General features: G+C 32.2%; 1 protein-coding gene across 3 annotated transcripts in view; it reads left to right on the top strand.

Moving 5' to 3' along the window:
- Positions 1–22,343, top strand: part of Tango1 (transport and golgi organization 1) — a 159,349-nt gene that overhangs the window by 40,741 nt on the left and 96,265 nt on the right. For all 3 annotated transcript variants that reach the window (XM_085815634.1, XM_085815636.1, XM_085815635.1), the window contains 2 exons: positions 954–2,959; positions 5,782–5,910. In XM_085815634.1, coding sequence (XP_085671760.1) covers positions 954–2,959; positions 5,782–5,910 — 2,135 coding nt within the window. The remainder of the gene's footprint in view (positions 1–953; positions 2,960–5,781; positions 5,911–22,343) is intronic.

The raw sequence follows: 22,343 nt of genomic DNA, 5'->3' as shown, positions 1-22,343 counted from the left end.
TGCTTATCAAACATGCTTGAAATATAGTTCTTCAAATATTTAACACATTTTATTACAATTCTGCCATCAACTGTATAGAATGATATCTTTGAGGTACCACATACCTCAGGGATCATTTTATGCTGTCCTCATAAATACCATGATGTGTATTCAATCCTGCCTGTTGTAAAGAAGGAAGTATACTCTGTGATTGTCCATCACAGTGCGTCTAGATAGTTTAAAAGCATTGATTTATCTGGAGAATTAGTTAATTGGTTCTACATATAGGCTTGTTCTTGCCGATTTTTTGTCTTCATTCTTGATGATTCGTTCATTTAGGTGACAATGAGTAATTTTATATAGAGTAAGAAATCCTTTGAGTTGTTAATTATTGGAATTTAAAAAAAAAGTTAATTTTTTTTGAATTAGTTATGCACTGCTATTCAGTGTGCATGAATAGCAATATCTGTGGAATGCTTCTGTATCTCATATATTTGTACCTTTTTTGTGTTGAGAGCAATGTGAATATAAAGCTGGATGTATATATATGAGATACAACATGAATACTTCTATTATTTAACATGCAAATATTACTGCAAAAGTATGAATTCTGTTGTGTGATTCGGATGCATTCATGAGGTATTTTGTAATTTGTTTCTTTAAATAAAGGAGAAATTTTAATTTTCTAAAAATAATATTAAAATATAACGTCATTTAAGCTTTGAAAAATATTGCTTTTGGAGTAAAAGTTTGTCTTTTTGTAAAAATTCTGATATTCCCCCCCCCCCCAACTTGATAAAACTTGCTTTATTTAACCCTTCTTCAGATATGCTTTGTCAAAATCATTTTACTATTGTATGAATTTTATTTAGTTATTGTAATTTTTTTTTAGATGTATGTTTTCATTTGTTTTGTATTTGTGTACTTAATTTTGTTCATGTTTTTTATACCTTAAAACCTTTTTTTCTGTTTAGGTTCTGTTCAAAATAGTTTTAACACAGCTCCTGAGTCACTGTCTTCAGATATGGATACAGATATGGATTTTTTCATAGAATCTGAAGATGAAACTGTGGCTGGAAATAATTTTCCATCATCTAGTCATGTTCATTTTACATCGGACAATATATTACCCTCCTCTTCTTCCCATAGGCCAAACATAAAGCAAACAGCATTTCATAGTCAAGATATCCTTCAGTCACCTTATCTACAGAATACATATGATAGTGAATCATTACAGTATGATCGAAGTATCCTTCAGAATGAGGACAGTTTTTACAATTCAGATATTCAATCAAATACATTTTTCTCCAGTCATATAGCATCAGAAAATATTAACCCTGATTCATCTAAAATTTCAGATACTGTGCAGTATTCACAACAGAAAACAGAGTTTTTTGATCCAGAGCAGATTTCATATGATAGTCCAGAAAGCACATGGTCTGATTCAGATTTGTCAGAAACTTTGTCCATATTAAAAAATCGTGGCGTTTATGATTCAGATATATATGCAGAACAGTATTCTGAAAGTGTTAGTTCTTATCCCAGTCAAAATGTTCATGCTGATCAACAATCTAAGCATGCTGATTTTAATTATGTCAAACCTCTTTCTAGTCATGTATTACATGCTACAGTCACTGAGCAACAAATTAAGACTCATTTACCATTGCATGATCCTTCTGATATACAGCCATCTGAAATGAATTATGGCGGTGAATCTTTCAGTCATATACATTCATCATTACATGAGAACGAGTTCAAGTCAGTGTCTGATAAAACTCTTTCATCAGATAATAATGTGTATAAGGAAAAACTGAGTAATGTACAGAATGAAATATTTCAGAAAAATAAACAAGTTAAAGGTGCATTAGAGAAGTCTCGCATTAACAAAAATGTTGTCAGTAAAAATAATAAAGAAATTAATTCTAAGACTGAACGTTTTTCAGAAGAGAAAACTTTAAAAATAGAGGAGAATTTAAAACCTTCAGAAAAACTAACTGTTCTAAAAACTTCAGATATTGAGATTCTTAGCAGCCGTAATCCACAGACTGATGATACAATTTTGAACTCAATCTTTGAAGACAGTGAGGAAGAGGAGATGACGACTATTGTAATCAAACCTCGTAAAACATCAAATCCTACATATATGGCTAAAACAGATATTCATGTATCTCAGCATATTCAAAAGGAAGACAATCAAGCAGAGGTGAAACAGATAGTTGAATCAAGCATGTCTCAGTCTGACACTGATGATATCATAATAGATGATGACTCTAAAGAAGAAGTGTTTCTAAATTCAGGCATTGGTTCGAATTTGGTAGTAAAACATACTAGCAAATCAGATTTAGATCATAATGTAACAGTAAATAATCTAGATGAAGAAAAGAGTCAAGAACAGTACTTTGAAAAAAGTGTTTATACTTCTACAGTAAATGAAATAGCTCACAATATAAATGGAAGTGTTAAAACAGTATATAATGAAATGCCTATTGATGATATAGATAGTCTCACTGATAGCAAAGATATGCATAATGATATTTTAATAAAGACTGAAGATAAAGATACTCTTAGTGATATTTTAATAGAGACTGAAGATAAAGATACTCTTAGTGATATTTTAATGGAGACTGAAGATAAAGATACTCTTAGTGATATTTTAATAGAGACTGAAGATAAAGATTTTATAAGCACTGAAAGTATTGATGAAACAAAAACTGAGAATAATGAAACAAATTTTCCCATAGAAAATGACGCAGAAGTAAATGATGTATTGACTAGTCCTAATTTAAATGGCTCAGATGAAAGTCCAAATTCATTCCAGGTGAGAAATTTAAAAGGTGAACATTTGGCTCAAGAAGATCAAAATAGTGATAGTAGGGTTGAAAATGAAGAAAATGTTACACAGTCAGAATTCAATATCTATATTACGTTTGAAAATGGATTAAATGCTCTAAGATCTTTTATGGAAGCATTAATGTTGTGGGTAAGTTATATTTATTCTGTTTCCTATATATTAAAAAAAAACTGTTAAATGAAAGATATCTTGTATATCTAAGAAATATTTATGAAGACATGAGAATATAATTGTTGAATTTTAGGTTGGTTTTTTTGAATGAAAATGGTAAAAATTACTGTTTCTTGATCATGCAGTGTGAAAGCTATTTTTATTCACACAGTATTTTATTAATATATTTTAGCTCTTTATTCATGAATGCCTATTTATTTTGATGGTATTTTGGCTAATCTTTGGAATATGGTAACAGGTAGTTTGGCGACATTTTGGTAAGGCAATAAAGGTTACTAGCTAGAACTTTAGCAGTGTACATAGATAAAGTCAAGAGTGTGCGCAATGCCAATTTTGTGCAATTCTGGGATGTTTTTTTAAGTGAAAATGGGTCGATGTGTACATGGATACCGTGTATGTGCAATTCTTAAAAACGCGGCAAGCAGTTTGCGATTCTGCACTTTCTCCCAATTTCGCTCCTAATCTTTGTCATGATTAAGCATTTTTGTTCGATAAAAGTTCTAGCATAAGCATAATTCGGCTAGCAGATTATTGGAAAAAAATGTTGAGTTAAAAAAAAAAAAATGCCTTTACTTTGTGAAAAACAAAATGGCATCCAAACAAAAACTAGCAGGTTGCTGTAGCAGGGTTGGTCGCCAAAAAATCGCCAAGTTACCATAATCCAAAGATTAATCGTATTTTTTAGCAGCTGAAATATTATTTTCTCACATTCTTTAAATCATTATATGTTGAGTATAAAATAAATTTAAGCTCTATCTGTATGCAAGTTTTGGGTACTTTTCTGTTATTGGGACCGCATTCAGGAATGTATTTACACGTGTGTATGTGCATATAAGGAGTATGCATATATACACACAAACATATGTACTAATGTATGTATACACGCATATGTGAATACATATGTACACTGCGCAAAAAAAAAAGGGGGGGGACAACTCCTATATCTCCCTGTTCTACTGGGCCAATTGACATAATTCAACTTGCATTTTTGATTTCTCGAAAGCGCAACTTAGAATATGTATTATATATATCTATATATATATATAATACATATTCATATATATATAGCATTGTTCTAACATAGGTATTTTGACACAAAATCTTACTTTTTTCTGAAATAACATACAAATATTTTTCCATATTTTGATTCTACAACTCAAATTATGCCTAAATATTAAATTTTGTAAAAAATTTGGTGCAAAATTTAGAGAAATTCAAAAATTTATCTTGGCACAATTTTTTCAGGTTGCGCCAAGAATAATTCACTTGGCGAACTTCTTATATGGCAACCAATTTTCCTTTCCCTTCCATTATGCCAGAGTGGAAAAAAAGGGCACCTCGTTCCTACCTTTTTACATTGTGCATGAGGGGAAAAAGTCATATCATTCCTACTTTCAAATAATTTTAGCAAAGTGTCTACACCACATTTTATGTTTTATCGCTTTCAACAAATATGCCAAATTTCAAAACGAGCTAATATATAAATTCACATATATCTTATGAAATTTCGAATAAAAAACTGTAATTTTTTGCAGGTATGCGTAGAAATAAATCTACTTTAAGATGACGGTAAAAATTTTATGGATTATAATTCAAAAAATTTTTGAAAAATTTGTAAAAATCATTTAAAAAATAAATTTTAAAAATAAATCATAAAAAATGGGTGAATTTTATTTGGAATGATCATGAATTTTGAAATGTGAAAGGAAGTTTAATAAAAGTAATGTGTGTTTGAATGTAAGTTTAATAAAAATAAATTTATAAGAAAACTTGAATGTAAGTTTAATGGAAAAAAAAAAAAAAAAAAAGGTTAATAAATATATACCAAGCTCAATTAACTTTGAGGAGCTAAAATTTTAAGAGCTAATGTTTTAAAAACTACTTCTGCGATTTTTACAAAACTTGGTAGTATGGAATAATTTGAGTTATAGATTGGAAATATGGGAAAAAATTGGTATGTTATTTCAGAAAAAGGTCCGTTTGTGCAGTGTACAGTATATGCATGCATTTTTGAATACAGTCTGATAACAAAAGAGTATCAAGTTTTGTTTTTAAATATTGAATTCATCCAGTTTGGTTTAGTTTTCTTTATTATGATGTCATTTTCTGCAATTGTCTTATATAAGTACGAAAGAAAGGAAAACTTTTACAGCTTGTCATTAGTGCTGTAAGTTTACATTCATGTGGGGCTAGGCCCATTAGCAACTGAGCAGTAAAATCACTGAACACTGATAGTTGTGACTTGGGTTCAATTCCAGATGAAAGGGCTGGCTGCATGAGTGTTTTTGTGGTTTGTTTTATGTGTAACATATATACAAACCAGTTTCCCATAGAAAGTCCTCCATGAAGGCATTAGTTGGCCAGATGGCCCTAATGTGCTTTGTGATAATCAACTATACCAGTCACGGGGGATTAAGAATTATAATGATTGTTTTATTAAATAAAATTAAACTAAAATATGTATCTTATTACAATATGATCAGCATCATTACTTTTTTGCCTAAAATGTAGAATATTCCATAAACTTTCTAAGAGTCAAATCTGTTCTAAATCTTTATTGTTACATTCATATATGTGTGATATGAAGGCATAAATGAAATAATAAATTATACTTTTTTAATTGTTACAAATTGAGATTTAATTGAATTCAGTTTTTTTGTTATGTGGATTTTTATTATTATATTGAATTGTTATGTTTTTTTACTAAGTTGAATTATTATGTTATCATATGTTGTAGACCAATAAGATTTTGTGATGATTATTGTAAAATTTTTATTTAGATTCCTGAGCCTCTGTATTCAGCCATAATGGATCTTGATAGAAAAGGTATACCACCTCGTGTAACAGTTTTTACTGCATTAAGTGCCATTCCTTGCATTTTTCTCATTATTGCCATGGTTTATATAAAGGTAGGTTAATAATATTAAAATATTTTTACGGTAATTAAAATATTTAGCCACATTAGTGGTTTTGACAGCACACCAAAAACATCAATCTGTAAAATTACTACAATCAAATACCGAAAATCCGCCAACTCCTGAAATCCGCATTGCCTCTCAAAATATAAACATTCAGTTTATAGATTCTGGAAACTGCAACATTGAGTGCGAAATACTTACCGAATACTTACGAAGAAAAAATACTTACCGAATAATGATGTCATAATTACCGAATAATGATGAGTCATAACGGAAATACCAAATTACTGACATAAAAAAAGTTTAAAACAATAAGATAAAAGTTTTTTTCCCCTAATTCTCTGCATCGAGGTAAAAAAGCAAACGATTCACTCAACTCTTCGTTCAAGTTCATGATTCACGTTGTTGTAATTTCTGAGCTTTGCTATTTCACGAGATTGTTTAGTGCTGCCTTTTTTTTTAATCCTGATATTTTGTGGATAAATTAATATTTTAAATTTCAGCCCTTTTTAATACAATGACAGATAAAAAACGCACTCATAATTTTACTGCTTGCGATGCTGAAAAACGTAAACACATTGCATTGACGGTAATGCAAAAAAGTGCAAATTCTGCAAAAGATGGAAGCAGGTGGTACTCCTCGATTTATAGCAAAGTGATTATGAAATTGCGACACAATTGTGTATGATATACGGAAAAATAAAGAAAAGCTGTTGAAATTTTACAGCAACAGTATTCTAACACCGGAATCTGAAACCGGAAGTCTTTGTATGAGGTGAAATCAGCAAACCTCAATGCTGTGTACATGTAATACAATGAATAATGTAATCACTTTATATATGTAATAATAATTTAATGCATATTATAAAATCTTGCAATAATGTATATAATAATTTAATTAAATGTATCTAATACGCCTTATTTATTTTGCACTTTTAGTCCGAATATTATGTTTTATCTTTTCTGTCCTGAAATCTGCAAAATCCTAAAATCTGCACAATCTCTGGTTCCAAGCTTTGCGGATTTCTGGACTTCTACCGTATTAGAGAAAAAGTGCATACTTTTTGTTTTGAAGAATCAAATTACATCTTCTTTGTAGTAATTTTTATTTTGGTACTCTTCTGTTATCAAGACTGGATTCAGAAGTGTATGTATATGTGCAGTTGTATATGTATGTATGTACAGATGCATATGTACATACACATATGCATTGCATACATCAACACATCCATCCATCCATATATGCACCCACCAGTGGCCAAGTGGTAAAGTTGCTGAACACTGGTAGTTCAGTTTGAGGTTCTAATTCCGTGAACGGGCTGGCTACATGGACATTTTCATGGTTTTCTATGTGTAACATGTATACGAACCAGTTTCCCTTAGAAAATCCTTCATGAAAGCATCCCTGCCCTTAGGCAGATAGCCCTTGAGGCTTCGCCATAATCAACCAAACCAAATCATACATACAAGGTAACCAAAATGTTCTTGTCATTTTGGACAGTCAGAAAGAAAAAGTCATAAAACAAATAATAATCGCTGTTAACCTCAAAGTAATCGCCATCGGCATCCATGCCTTTTGCCAATGAGGGGCTAGCTGTGCGATGCCATCATGATAAAACTTGGGAGTCTTGGACTCAAAGAAGTCCATGAGGGCCTTTTCGAAATCTGGCCGGTTGTTGAAGGTGGTTGTCCAGGGAATGGAAAAGGTGGTAGTCTGTTGGGACAAGGTCTGGGAAATATAGTAGATGGGGTAGTTTTTCCCAGCCCAGTCACTGGATGGTGTCCCTGGCCTCCAAAGCTACATGCGGCCTCACATTGTCATGAAGAGTGCACCCTTATGATTGACCAATGCTGGCTCTTTATGTATCAGTGCCTGATGCACACTTTCCAACAGCTGCAAGTACAGGCCTGCCGTGATAGTTTGGCCCACTGGCAGGAGCTCATAATGCACCACTTGGCGACTAGTCCACCAGATACAGCAGAGCGTGATCTTGCATGGGTGAAGAGAAGATCTTGCAGTGTGAGGTACAGGGGCCCTTGGTGACAACCAATGTCTCGAATGCCTGAGTCTGTCATACTGGACCTATGTTTCATCACTGGTGAGTACTCATTCAAATATGGATGCATTGCGGTGCTGAGTAAGCAATGAGAAACAGGCAGCGACATGCTGTTGCTTGTTGGCATCGGATAGTGAGTGGGGTACCCACTTGCTCAGTTTGTATGCCTTTCCTATGGGGTGCAAATGGAGTCTGATCGTTTCATTAAATACTTGGAAGTGTGCAGCAAGCTCACCACATGTTTGGCTACTGTCACTCTGTATGACACTCAGGGCCTCATCGTGAAGCGCTTGTGGCCGACCGCTGCTTGGTGCATCACTAAGAGACAGATTCCCTGACCTGAACTTCTGGAACCATTGCCTAGTGTTTCGTCTGTTTATGGCATCATCCCCCAAAGCCTGGAAAATTCGGCAACTTGATTCTGCTGACAGGCCCACTTTAAAATCATACAGCAAACAACTCTGAACGAGCGCCTTTGATGCATCCATTTAAATCAGTCGCTGTGTAAGGTATGTTTTAAGTACCGATGCAACACACTTTTATACTCTTGGTCAGTGTCTGGACTCCCATCCTAACCACTTCATTATTAGGTTTGGTCACTATTTTTATGTTGGGGTTCACTCTTCCAATGTCATATCAGAAACGGCAAGAACGTTTTTGGTTACCTTGTGCATGTATGTATACATACATATTTGAACCTGGTCTCGATGACAGAACAATACCATTATTTTATACAATAATAATTTTTCTTTTAGTAGAATGTAAAATCTTGTGATACTTACATTTTACGTCATCAACTATAAAACTCACCAAATGCTGTACAGAGTTTGAGATCCAGACGTCCAATATCCGGAATGGATCTAAAATCCGGACCTCAAAGCCACCAACAACCTTCTCTCTTTTTTTGGAGGGGGGATATGCTCTAAGCATGCACATTTGATTCCCCCTCCCCAATAATAAAACATGTGAACAGTTCCGATTCTTAACTTCACTTCTGCACTAAATAAAATACCTCATTATTGAAGAAACAATCATTTTAGCCTAAATTTGTGTGATAAAAAATTTGGCTCCGTAGCTGTGTATCTGCTTGGCATAACATCTCAAACTGAAACATTCTATGTAGAAAGATCATTGATTTTATACTACTAATATTTTATATCCGTGATGCCAACCTGGCCAGTTATTATTATATTTTGCTTTTATCATCGCATGTTTATCACCACATGATAACTTGAGTAATAACGCATGTAACAATGCTGAATAATGTTTTTTATATTAGCAATTAATAGCAAAAAGTATGGCAACTTTTTATGTTGGCCATTATGCTGCAGTGATTATAGATTTAAGTTAAATGTGCTAAGAAATGTTTACAAAGAAAAATTGAACAAAAATTTCTTTTCATACACTAAAACTAGATTTTAACTCAGTCTATGAGATTAAAACTAGATACTCATAGATTAAAAGATTATATTTAGTGCTTTTTGGATTAAGAATAACTGACTTTTTATTCATATAAACCTAGAACTGCCTCCAGAGCTTGCATGGCTGCACCGGGTGGCAGAATTTAGAAAAGACAAAATTTTGGGAATTTAGAAAAGCACCAAACAGCAAAATTAAAGAATGACAAAATTTTTAAAATTTAGGGAAAGCATTGGGACCCTAAATTTTGGGGTGGCAAAAATTTAGAACTTAGGGAGGCACTAGGTAGTGGAATTTAGGACACTCGGAGACTGCATCAGGCACTAAGTTATCTAGCGCCAGCCCTTGATAAGTCTTAAGTATATGTGTAAATTATTTTATTCAAGACCCAAATAATCCTTAAGCATGTGCAAAAAAAAGACATAAGTATGATAAATAATGAATACAACTGATGCTTAATTGTCTTAGTGCACAATAGAAGCAAGACGAAATTTAGCAGAACAACTTGTCTTTCATCAACAATCTCATGATGTATTGCCAATAATATATAGCAGACATTATTAAGCTAGGCTAAAATTATACTTTACTGATTCCAAGGAATTTTACTTAATACAGTCAAAAGTCTTTAATCCGGACATCCATAATCCGGAATGATCTATAATCCGGACTTTCTGCACATGCGTAAATGCATGCGCATAATACATTTATGCATGCACATTTAACGTATAATTGACGGTATAAGCTAGGCTAAAATTATCTAATTATCTATTTTAGTTAATGTTGCAGATTGCGTTGTTCCTTAATCTTCTAATTGGATCCGGCTTATTATTTTTTGCAGACTGTTAGATCAATTTTATAAAAAGTAAGCTTGAACTTTCGATTATGTCAAAAAGAATTTCCAATTTTGGAGCTTCCAAAGGATCTACAGAGCGAAAGCATGTTTCCATGTCCATCAAACAAAAAGTGGAATTGCTGCAAAAAGTGGATAAAGGCATGAAGAAAGTGACAGAGATGTGATTTGTTTCTCTAACCATTCCGAAATCTGTTTATCAATTTCACGCTGCTCTGCTGGGGGGGGGGACGTCGTGGCACGCAATGAACTGGAAGTTGATCTGTTAGCACTATCCTTAGCTTCAGGGCAGATGTTTTTATTTTATTCGGCTTATAATTCCTTACTAAATGTAGTATTTCATCTCGATGTACTCCGTCTTTCATATGATTTAAATCAAATTCCTTGTCATTATAAATATCACGAATACACATCAAATAGTTTACTGGTTACAATTTTCTAATATCGACTATGTGTAATGTATGCTTTATGCATGCGCATGTTGAAAGAAATGTTTAATAAAGTAAACAAATAAATATTAAGCTTTTCTTTTTTGTAAATTTTGATACCCTTTAGATCATTAATTGCTCTCTGTTTCAGAAATTACAGTTTCATATTTTTAATTTTATAATTTCTGCATGCCATCTTACCAGATTTAAATTGATGATGTATAATCCGGAATCGCCGAAGTCCCGAGAGTCCAGATTAAAGACTTTTGACTGTATAGCATATTGCCCAGTTCCTTAACTTTCTGACTTGACCCAGGCTGTTATTATTACAACAGTTTTATAAAAATTAACTTTTGATTATGTCAAAAAGAGTTTTTAATTCTGGAGCTGCAAAAAGATTTACAAAGCAAAAGCATGTTTTGATGTCCATTAGCTCAAGCATTTAAGGAGTAAAGAATTTCCTAACTATATATAATGAAAATAAAATAGCATTTATGACATTAGTGTTAATGAATGATTGATTTGAAAATAATTTTGAATTGTTTGCAACATTTGAATTGTTTACCTGATAATGCAAAAATTCTCCTGGTTGTAGACAACTGTACGGCTCATATTTCACTTAAAGTTTTAGTGATAGATAATGCATCAATACTATTCTTTCCTCCAAATTGTACATCCATCATTTAGCCTATGGGTATTGTAATAGTGCACACATTATAATGCAGATATAAAGTAGCAGTTTTAAAATCCATGTTAAATTTCTTGAATTATGCAAGAGTGATAAAGAATTTTTGAAATATTTTAGCATAAAATCTGCTGTGTGGAGCATCGCAAGATCTTGGGAAGATGTGTCTCTAGACACTTTAAAAAGTACATACGATAATGTATGGCCAGCTACCATATTTCATGGTGAGGGTGGTAAAGGTGATAGCCACAAATTTGAAGGTTTACGAATATTGCAAACTAAAGGTGAAATTTTCCAGTTAATGTATTTTGTAAAGAAATGTTTAGAATTGGTAATAAATGAAGATGATATAACAGAAGTTTTTCATTGTGATGACAGTAATTCAATTATCAATAAATTAATGGACGGCAAAGTCTATAATCTAGATCCAGAAAATACCGCTACCGCTACCGGTAGTGAAGATAGTGATAGAGATGTTATTGGAAACAAAAAAAATTTCGATTGATAAGTTAGTAGGAATTCTCGACACAGCAATTTACAGGACTTTTAACAAAATGGAACTTTGTAACTGAACAAGAAATTATGTCTGTCTATAGAATTAAAGAGAAAGCATTAGCATAACAAGCGAAGCAAAATAAATGATTTATATTGAAAGACATGTTTAATAAAATAAACAAATAAATATTAAGCTCTTTTTATAAATTTTGACACTCTGTAGATCATAAATGCATCATTATTTCACAAAATCGATTTCATATCTTTAATTTTATAATTTTTACATGCCATCATACTAGATATAAACTGATGATCTAATATCCGGAAAAATCCTGAATCCGGAATTGCCGAAGTCCAGACGAATCCGGATCTCAGACTGTAGCTAATTTAGTGCCAATTATTTATAATCATGATATCACAACACACTCATAACATCTTTGCTTTCATTGATGTTACTCCAGTTGATTTTCAGTAAGTTATAGTTTGTTTTTATGAACAAGAATGCAAACTAACCTTCTGAGTGGCATGGCATTTTGGATCTGCTTATGAAAACCTGCATTTAAACAGCTTCTATTGGCTAAATTTTTATAATTATTTTAGTTTCTGTGTTCATAAACTTCCATTCATTAAGATATTTACATTATTAAAGAAAGTGAGATTATAAATACTTTAAATTATAGGGTAATATATTCCAAGTGAAAAAAATCTCATGACTGGATAAAGCCGGTCATGCTAAGAGGGTTAATTTTTATTGTTGTATTTTGTCCTTGTATTTCGGAAAAAAAAAAAAAAAAAAAAAAAAGTGATTGCAAGGCTGGATTTTAAAATTTTATATTTTCGTTTTTCTTTTCCATTTGATTTTAAATTCTAAGCAAATCAATAGTAAATTGGAACAGTTACCTTGCGGGCGGGTGTACTAATAGCATTCTGATCAAAACTTCTGGTAAAATTGGAAGGGTTTACAAAATATTAGATATCTTTAAAAGCTTTTTTTATGAACCGCAAAAACAAAGAGGGTTGAATCCTTCCACAACAGCAGTTATTTGGTAGACTGTGCAGGGAACCTGATGAATATTTTATTGTAAGAGTTGCAAGCTCAGAATTCTGCAGAGTGATTACCATGGGATCTCTGTCAACTTTTGTGGTTGACAGACTAATAGGTTAGTACCAATTTTTTTTTAATTGTAAAATGCATATAAATTTAAATAGCAAGAAATGCAAACTTGTAGTTTGGGCATGATGACAATAAAATTTTTGCTAGTATTGAGTTTATGCCACATTCATTTTATAAATTAAGTGAAGTTTATGATAATTGCTTTTGTAATTGTGAATATATACTGGTGCTTACAAACAGATTTCTTAATACAATGACACATATGTGTGCCATCTTGAATAATATGCCATGCAGTATAGAAACCGTAAAAGGGTTGATTGAAAAAAAAATTAAGACTGCCCTCTATTTTTCTTTCTTGTTGTTAGATCTGGCAACCCTGTAAAGGTTTCTGTTATATGTGACTGTGTTTTGAACTTGCAGTTGGATAGCCAAGTGTCACAAAAAATTGAAGCATTTAGTAAACTTTGTTGTGGCAGTTTATGTACATGTGTCTGGGGAATATGGCAAAGGTGTAACTGAATTTTTTGTTAAACTTAGGAAGATTAGTTATGAAATACTTGAGAGGTTACTTATGTTACCTTAAAAAATGTTCCAATATGGCTTCGGTTGTGAATATCAGCATAAACAAAGTGTCTCCAAAGGGTAATAACAGAGCAGTGCAATACAACATTCATCCTCTGGGTGCTCAGTCATAAATGAGTGGGATTTTAGTGACACTTGTAGACAGATAGTAAAGAATGACTTCAACAGATGTCTTGAAAATCAATTTGCATGGAGCCAGATCAAGAAAAGATGGGATTTGTTCAACAAATAAAGATTTTTGGTCCAGGGCAATGCCTATCTACATGTCCTGCTTTGGCATTGATAATAGTATCTGAAATTGATTTAATAGCTTTAAAGTACTTTTCTCACTATTTTACTTCCTGCTCTTTGTTTCTTTTGATTCTTGGGCATTTTCAGTCCTGGGTGTGCAACCGAGTTTCTTCTTTTAGATGAGGAAATAAAAAAATGCCATAAGCACAGTGCTAAAAGGGATATCACAAAACAGCCTGTTTCTAGTGTTCTCATTCATGAAATGCTGTAAAAAATATAATTCAACACAAAGGATTGCAGACTATACTTTGGAAAGAATAAAATAGTACAGTATCTGTAGATTCATCAGATTCTGAATAAAAGAACCGGTTACAGCTGAAAACATCGCGGACGAAAACGTCGAGGAGAAAACAACGCAAGGCAAAAACGTCGTGCTACAAAACATCATGGGAGAAAACAAAATATTATGTAGCTGACTTTCGTCATAACTAACAAATCGACATTCAAGTAACTGACTGCACGCTGTGCATGAAAATTTTAATAACACTTTAAGAATAAACTGAAGCAAAACAAGAAATAATTTTCATTATAAGAGTATTATATTAACAAAAGTGAAGAAAATAATCTCACAATTAAGTTAGCAGTGTTTTTTTATAGATAAGGTCATGCAGTTACTTACCTTCCTTTTTCTAATCTTTTTTATATTATACTTTTCATGAAAAATTACCATTAAAAATTTTATAAAAAATAATTTATTAATGACCTTTGCTAGTTAACTATGTCGGCTTAAAATTCTGTTAAGTGCTCTAAGTCGCGTTAATTTTCTATGCTTAAGTTTCCTTCTTACTTTATCAGCAAAAATATATTAGTTAATAAAAACTATGAAAGTAAAAATTATCCTTTTTTCCATCTTACACTCACAAATCATTATGTGAATATCCATTTACAATTATTAAAGCCTGAAAAAAAGCATGTCTGCGATGTTATGGTCATGCGATGATTTGTAGATACTTTATTTTTTACCACGATATTTTCGACGATGATATTTTTAAACTGCGAAGTTTTTGAACCGCTTTATTTTCGACAACGATGTTTTGTACCACGATGTTTTAGAACTGCGATGTTTTCTCTTTGCAGTGTTTTCTCCCACGATGTTTTGTAGCACGACGTTTTCGCCTAGCGTTGTTTTCTCCACGACGTTTTCGTCTGCGATGTTTTTGCCGCGATGTTATCGGCGGACACCAAAAGAACCAGCCTACATATATAGTAAACTGGCTCATTTAACAACAAAGAAATAGGCAATTTTGTAGTCATAAAAATAAGCTGTTTACATTTTTTGTTGTTATAATATACAGACAAATAATTAAATGCTTGTTTTTTCTTATTATATATCCTTTATGAAAGCATATTAGGCATTTATAAGATTGACAAGGCTGATAGCTGTAAAACTAATTAAGTAATTTTGGTGTGAAAACAGCAAATCATTTTTACTTTTGGTACACTATTTATTTACTGCCAGTGGGTTTGTGGCTATATATGGTAACAAAAGCAAGACTGTTATTTACTGGAAAGTTAGTGTAGTGTTTCCATAGAAATAGTAGACATGAGTTTATATGGTTCAGTTAATACTTCATTTCAATACCTAACATCCATACATGGAACATGGTTTTGGAGGAGTTGTTCTTTCATACACCTACAACTTTTGCAGTCTCATATTGAAGGTCATACTCTGCACATCTAACTCAATAGATGGTGTTATGATTACGTCAGCATTTTAAGCCAACATTAATGAGCCATATTATTATAGAATTAAACATAATATTTAAACATTCAAATATTTTTCTTATTTTCTTCAGAACGTCAGCAATAAATAATATTTATTTGCTTAAAAGGCATTATCTTTATCTCACCCTGCAAGATATAAGAAATCTCTTCTGAATCTTTTTCAATATGCTGCTTTATTAAGTTTTAATATGTCTTCATTTTTTCAATATGATATATCATTAAGTTTTAATTTATCTGCGTATTTTAATTTGCTGCTGCATTAACTTTTAATTTTGTGTTTTATACACATGGATTTTACGTATATTGACAAATTAAATACATAAATTAATAATTTCATGGTATACAAGTATATTGCATATGTAATTCATGTTTTGTGTCATCAGAAGTATCATCTTTGTTTCAATCACTGTTTCATTCATATTAAAAATTAAACATTTTAATTTTTTATTCCAATTTTAATAATATATTCGGTAAAAATATATCTAACAATGGCCCTGGCCGAAAATTGGCGATATTTGGCGATTGGCCAGCAGGGCACAATTTCAAGATAGCCGCTACACAAAACCAAAATAACATGTCAAAGAATTGCAGAAACTCAGTGTCCATGTACACATCGATCTATTTCCACTTAAAAAAAAAAAAAAAAAAGTAATAAATAAAAAAAATCAGAGAATTGCACAAATTGGGCATTGTGCACTTCCTTGACTTTATCCATGCACATCAATCTATTTTCACTTGAAAAAAATTAGGAGAATGATGTCATATAATGTTAAAACAAAGTTACTCATCACCAAAGTTTTTAACCAAAGTTCATAGCCAATTAAAGCTCAATAAACTGCAATTTCAACCACACAATGAAATAACATAAAAAAGCAAATATATGTTATCGCATATACGCATTACAAAAGGAAATATCGATTTACCATATTTAGAAATTTCTGTGTCTTCAGCCTGTGGCACACAAAATTCTTTAACAGTATCCGAAAACTTTCAAAAATTATCTGAACTGTAATATGCATACTGCCGTCACCTCATCAGTTCACAAAAATACAAGTAAAATAATATCCTCCATAGTGCTGGACTGTCAGTGGCATTTCTGAATTAACCTTTCTTACGACAAACCCATTCAAAGCCATCTGAACGATCTTTATGTTCGACCATACACATTTCTTTCATAAAACAAGATGCTTGTAATGACTACTAAGTAAACCTTCATTTACACATCAGTCAATTAATGCTTTCCCCCCTTTCGTTCCAAATCATACAGAAACTTCACGTTAATCTCATCACATAGATGGTGTGCAGCACTTGACATCCAATGCAGAAATAAGCCCTTACAAATATTTTTCCATCAGTGAAATTCACCGTAGTCATGCAACCAATCACATCATAATAGGGCTTCCACAACATTCAACTACTCAGGTTACCATCAATAAACAACAATTGGGCAAGTAAATGAAACAGCAACCTGGCGATAATCTAAGGGACACCACTTTAGCTAATGCTATAATTTATGCAGTTATTTTTAATATCATTTTTATAATTTTCCTATTGATATTAAATGAAACCTTAAGTCTAAACCAAGTGAAATCTTGCAATTTCATTATTTATTAATACAGATACAAGCCATCTGTCTTTTTTTGCATGCGAGTTTCTTGAACTATTAGGTGTATTATGTAGTGCATGCCCACTTGGAAATGGCATAAACTATTCATAATTGTGAAACAGTAACATAGTTAATAGCAGTTATCTTTGAAAGTAAGAATAGCTCATATCCTGAAAGTATTTTTAGGAAGAGTCTAGTAGGTGTTGTTAGTTAAATACATGGTACAGTGTTTTGCTGAAAATAAGTTAACAGCTAGTAAACCTTACTTATGCAGTTAAAAGTGATAACATAACAAATTTATTTGGAAATTTTTGATCATGGAAATTTATTAAAAAATCAATTTAGTCACATCACATTTTATATATATATATATATTTTCTTTTGAATTTCAGAATAATAAAAGTTTATTTAAAGGGTTTAATTGGCTGCTATTTTGTTATTATTAAGTTGCTTTTTTGAAGTTTCATAATATTAATTGAGTCACTCAGAAGGTAATACAGTACAAAGTCCGTAATCTGGACTCATCGGGACTTTGGCGATTCCAGATTATAAATCATCAATTTAAATCTGGTAAGATGGTATGCGGAAATTATACAATTAAAAATATGAAACCGTAATTTATGAAATAAAGAGCAATTATGATTTAAAGGGTATCAAAATTTACACACAAAAAAAGCTTAATATTTATTTGTTTACTTTATTAAATATTTCTATCAATGCAAGTTGTTTAAGTTGCTTCATTTTTTGTGCTAATACTTTCTCTTTAATTCTATAAACAGACATAATTTCTTGTTCATTTACAAAGTTTCACTGTTCAAGTCCTGTAATTGCTGTGTCGAGAATACTAACTTGTCAATCGAAATTTTTTCGTTTTCAATAACCTCTCTGTCACTTTCTTCAGTATCAGAAGTGCGAGGGTAAACACTTTACGTGCATGCATAGCGGAAGCACGCATTAAATGCGCATGCGTAAGTTTGTGGCTTTGAGGTCCGGATTATAGATCATTTCGGATAATGAACGTCCGGATTATGGACTTTGTACTGTATTGTTAATTTTTTTTAAAAAAAATTTTAGTGGTGTAAATCATATTCTTCCGAGATATGAGGGCTGTTTTTTAAGTAAGGGCAGTTTGAAAATAAAAACCAAACAAAACAAATTTCAAAAAACATAATCCGGAATGATCTATAATCCAGACCTCAAAGCTACAAACTTTCTGTGCATGCATAGCATTTATGCATAATATGTTTACGCATATGTGCATGCATAAACGCATTTAATATATAATAGATGGTATAAGCTAGGCTAAAATTATCTAATTATCTATTTCAGTTAGTGTTGCAGATTGAGTTGTTCCTTAATCTTTTAATTGGATCTGGTTTATTATTTTTTGCAGACTGTTAGAGCAATTTTATAAAAATTAAGCTTGAACTTTCGATTATGTCAAAAAGAATTTCCAATTCAGGAGCTGCCAAAGAATCTACAAAGCGAAAGCATGTTTTGATGTCCATCAAACAAAAAGTGGAATTGCTGCAAAAAATGGATCAAGGCATGAAGAAAGTGACAGAGAGATTATTGAAAACAAAAAATATTTCGATTGACAAGTTAGTCAGTATTCTCGGCACAGCAATTTACAGGACTTTAAACAAAATGGAACTTTGTAACTGAACAAGAAATTATGTCTGTCTATAGAATTAAAGATAAAGCATTAGCACATAAAATGAAGCAACTTAAACAACTTGCATTGAAAGAAATGCTTAATAAAGTAAACAAATAAATATTAAGCTTTTTTTTTTTTTTTTTTTTTTTTTTTTTTGTAAATTTTGATACCCTTTAGATCATAATTGCTCTTTATTTCATAAATTATGGTTTCATATTTTTAATTTTATAATTTCCGCATGCCATCTTATCAGATTTAAATTGATGATCTATAATCCTGGAAAAACCCTTAATTAGGAATCGCCAAAGTCCCGACAAGTCCGGATTAAAGACTTTGTACTGTAACTGTAATTGTTATGTCTGATATTTAGAATTGTTAGCGAAAGATATAAATATTGCAATTTTAGTTTATATAATATGAAGTGTTTGTGAAAATTGTGCTATGAAAAATATTAAAGGATTTTTTTTAACAGCAATAAAAACTCTGACTTTTTAAAATAATGTAACTAGATTTATTTTAAGGATATTAAAAAATAATGTTAAGGAAAATAGAACACAGTGACTAATGGTATGCCATTTTATCCTTATTCAAGGATAGTTAATCATATTGATACTGATGCATTGATAGATAAATATAATGTAGAAAGTAATGCAAATGACTTGGAAGTTGGTAGGAAATGTTGCAGGAATTCTGATAAATGGTCTTGAAATTCTGAAAAACTAAAAAAGGGTACTAAGTAAACAATATCAAAGCAGAAATAAGAGAATAATTCTTGCAAAGAAATTTGACAATAAACCTTATAATTGTTTACGGCTTTGTAACCCCAACATATTTCTCAAAGAAAAAAGGCTATAAAAAGTTTGTACAAGCTTAATGATCATCATAAACAAAATATTTTTTTAATGGCATTGATTAGAGTTTGTGCTATCAAAATACAGCAACTCAAAAATAACACCAAAGGACTAAGAAGCTTTTGGATATTTTATGAGGCTTAATTGCCAAGATGTTCACAAAAAATATATTAAAAAAGCATATCAAATAAGCAATGGACGACTATATAATTATTGTTTAAGGGAAGATCTGAAAGTCCACTTTAGCCAGCATATTCCAAGTAACAAAATTGATAATTACCACATAATAAAACAAGTAAGTTTATTTCCTGCTATTTCGAGTCATTATCCAAGAGCTCATAATCCCAGATGCCGATATTTGAATTCCGACCTTTCTATTGCAAAATTGTGTAAGCTGTGTGTTGAATAATGTAATGAACTAATTGTACCAGTTGAGGAAAAGTTTTATTACCATATTGTTACAAATTTTGTATAATGTAATGGGAAAAGTCTGAAAAGAGCAACACTGTGCTGGAAAAATAAGAATACAGGTGTAAGTCTATTTAACATTAAGTTAAATGGCTATTTAACTAACTTGATGAGATATTGCCAAGATGGGGATGGTTTTGACAGTTACTTTTTGTCATTAATTTGGCGAGAAGTCACTAAAGTTGGCAACATTTGAGTCTGGTCCCTTCATAACTGTTATTGATTCTGTAATTGAATAACTATAATTGATCCCTATGTGTCACTGTAATTGTATCTGGCCCTTAGATGTAATTTTAATTTTCATGCAAACTTTGCTATTTAGAGGTATTTTGCATTACATTGTGTTTAATAGATTTAAGTGCTAACTACTGATTGTGTGCTGTCATACTGACAAGAGCTATGCAAGTGTTTTTGGGAAAAGTTGCAGAGCTGTAAAATGTTTCTATTAATAAAGTAAATTTTTATCAAGCTGTCATACGTTCTATGTGCGTTCAGTCCATTATGAATCTGCATGCATGCAACAATTTTGGGTATCAGGAGTGGGACTGAATGCCAGTGGTAAGAGTGATGGAGGAGCAAATGAAGCAGCTGGTGGCAGTATCTGTCGTACTCAAAGAAGAGATGAACGCGGGCCAAGAAAAGATTGAAGTAAGTCAAGAAGAAATCAAAAAAGAAAATACTTCTATAAGAGAAAACAAGTTCAAGGTTATGGAAGGCAAAATAGATATGGCTAAAAATAATATTGGAGCAACTAAAGAAAGAATTTCTGCTGATGAACAACAAATCGATGACAGAGTTTCTGCTGCTGTTGCCAAGGAAGTTGACAGTTTGAAGAGGAGCATAGCAACAACTGGACACAATTCCAATACCTTTAAATTCATACTATGTCTTTGCAACCCTCTCTAATACTATCCATGTATAATGAAAAAAACTCCTGGCAAGTGGACAAGACTCATTTCTTTCTAGTGGTAAATACAAATGATTCCAAAACTATGGCTGCCATCTCACTAATTTTCTTAGAGCAGACACAATAGATGTCCTTCAAAACTCAGCCTGAAAACCAGGAGCTAAATTTCGAAGCTCTATACAATGTATTGGAGCTGCACTTTTGTGAGACGTAGTTAAAAGACTGCAGCAGATTTCAGTTAAAATCTTGCCAACAGAAACCCATGAAAAGACCAGGAGCTCACCACAGATCTTGAAAGGCTATCTCATCTCTCCTTTTCAAACTGCCTATAGAAACAAGGGAAATCCTGTCTCTGTAGTACTTCATCGATGGCATCTGGGATACTGAGTTACAGAAAGCCCTGCAGATGGCAGATGTCAAAGATCTAAAATGCACTTAAGTGTTATGAGGTATTTTCTTGGCGTGCCTTCGGGGTGTGGTGGTCTGCACACTGGGTGCGTATTTCAGAGGTTTGCGGTTCGATTCCCGGCGAAGGCGTTTGCTATTTTGGCATGTATATGTATCCAGAAAAAGTGCTGGCACTTAAATATTGGAGATGTCCCAAAGATGTCCATTAGCTGAGCTGTTTTGATCAACTGAAATGAGTTTCCTGGGGCATTGCACCACTACAGGAGATTTGTGAAGGCCTTTTGTCCCATTGTAAGACTCCTTTACAACTGTACAGAGAGCAGGCAGAAGTTATTTTGGAAAAAAGAATTTAATGATGCCTTTAACAAATTGAAGGTGTCTTTAATATCTGCTGCAATCCTTTGTATACTCAGCTCGACAAACAATTTATTCTTGACATAGATGTGAGCAATGAGATTGTTGGTGTTGTTTTGTCCCAAGAAAGAAGCGGTGAGGTATGTGTCAGGGCATAGTAGAACAAGTTTCTATTTTAACCAGAAAGGAATTATTATTATGTCACCAGGAATATTTGCCATAGTGAAAGTTGTAGAACATTTCCACCATTACTTCTATGGTAGAAAATTCCTACTCTTAACAGATCATGCTTTGTTGACCTGGCTTTTAAATTTTAAGAATTCCGAAAACCAAATGGATATCGAGACTGCTGGAATATGACGTCAGTATCTGTCATCAGAAACACCCATGCTTTGTCTAGATCCTCTACTGATATTGTTTCAGGGTCAAAGCAAAATAACAACTCTTTAATCTGGTCTCATGTCAAGTTACAACTTCCAACATCCCCTGTTCATAACCCGTGCAGTAACAAAGAAGTAAGAAAAGAA

Source organism: Stegodyphus dumicola, chromosome 4 (genome assembly GCF_044657685.1).
Source record: "Stegodyphus dumicola isolate Sdum_Otavi_A_Nest chromosome 4, ASM4465768v1".
Lineage (NCBI taxonomy): Eukaryota > Metazoa > Arthropoda > Arachnida > Araneae > Eresidae > Stegodyphus > Stegodyphus dumicola.
Note: the sequence above shows the minus strand (reverse complement) of the source record. Positions and strands in the feature narration are given on the sequence as shown.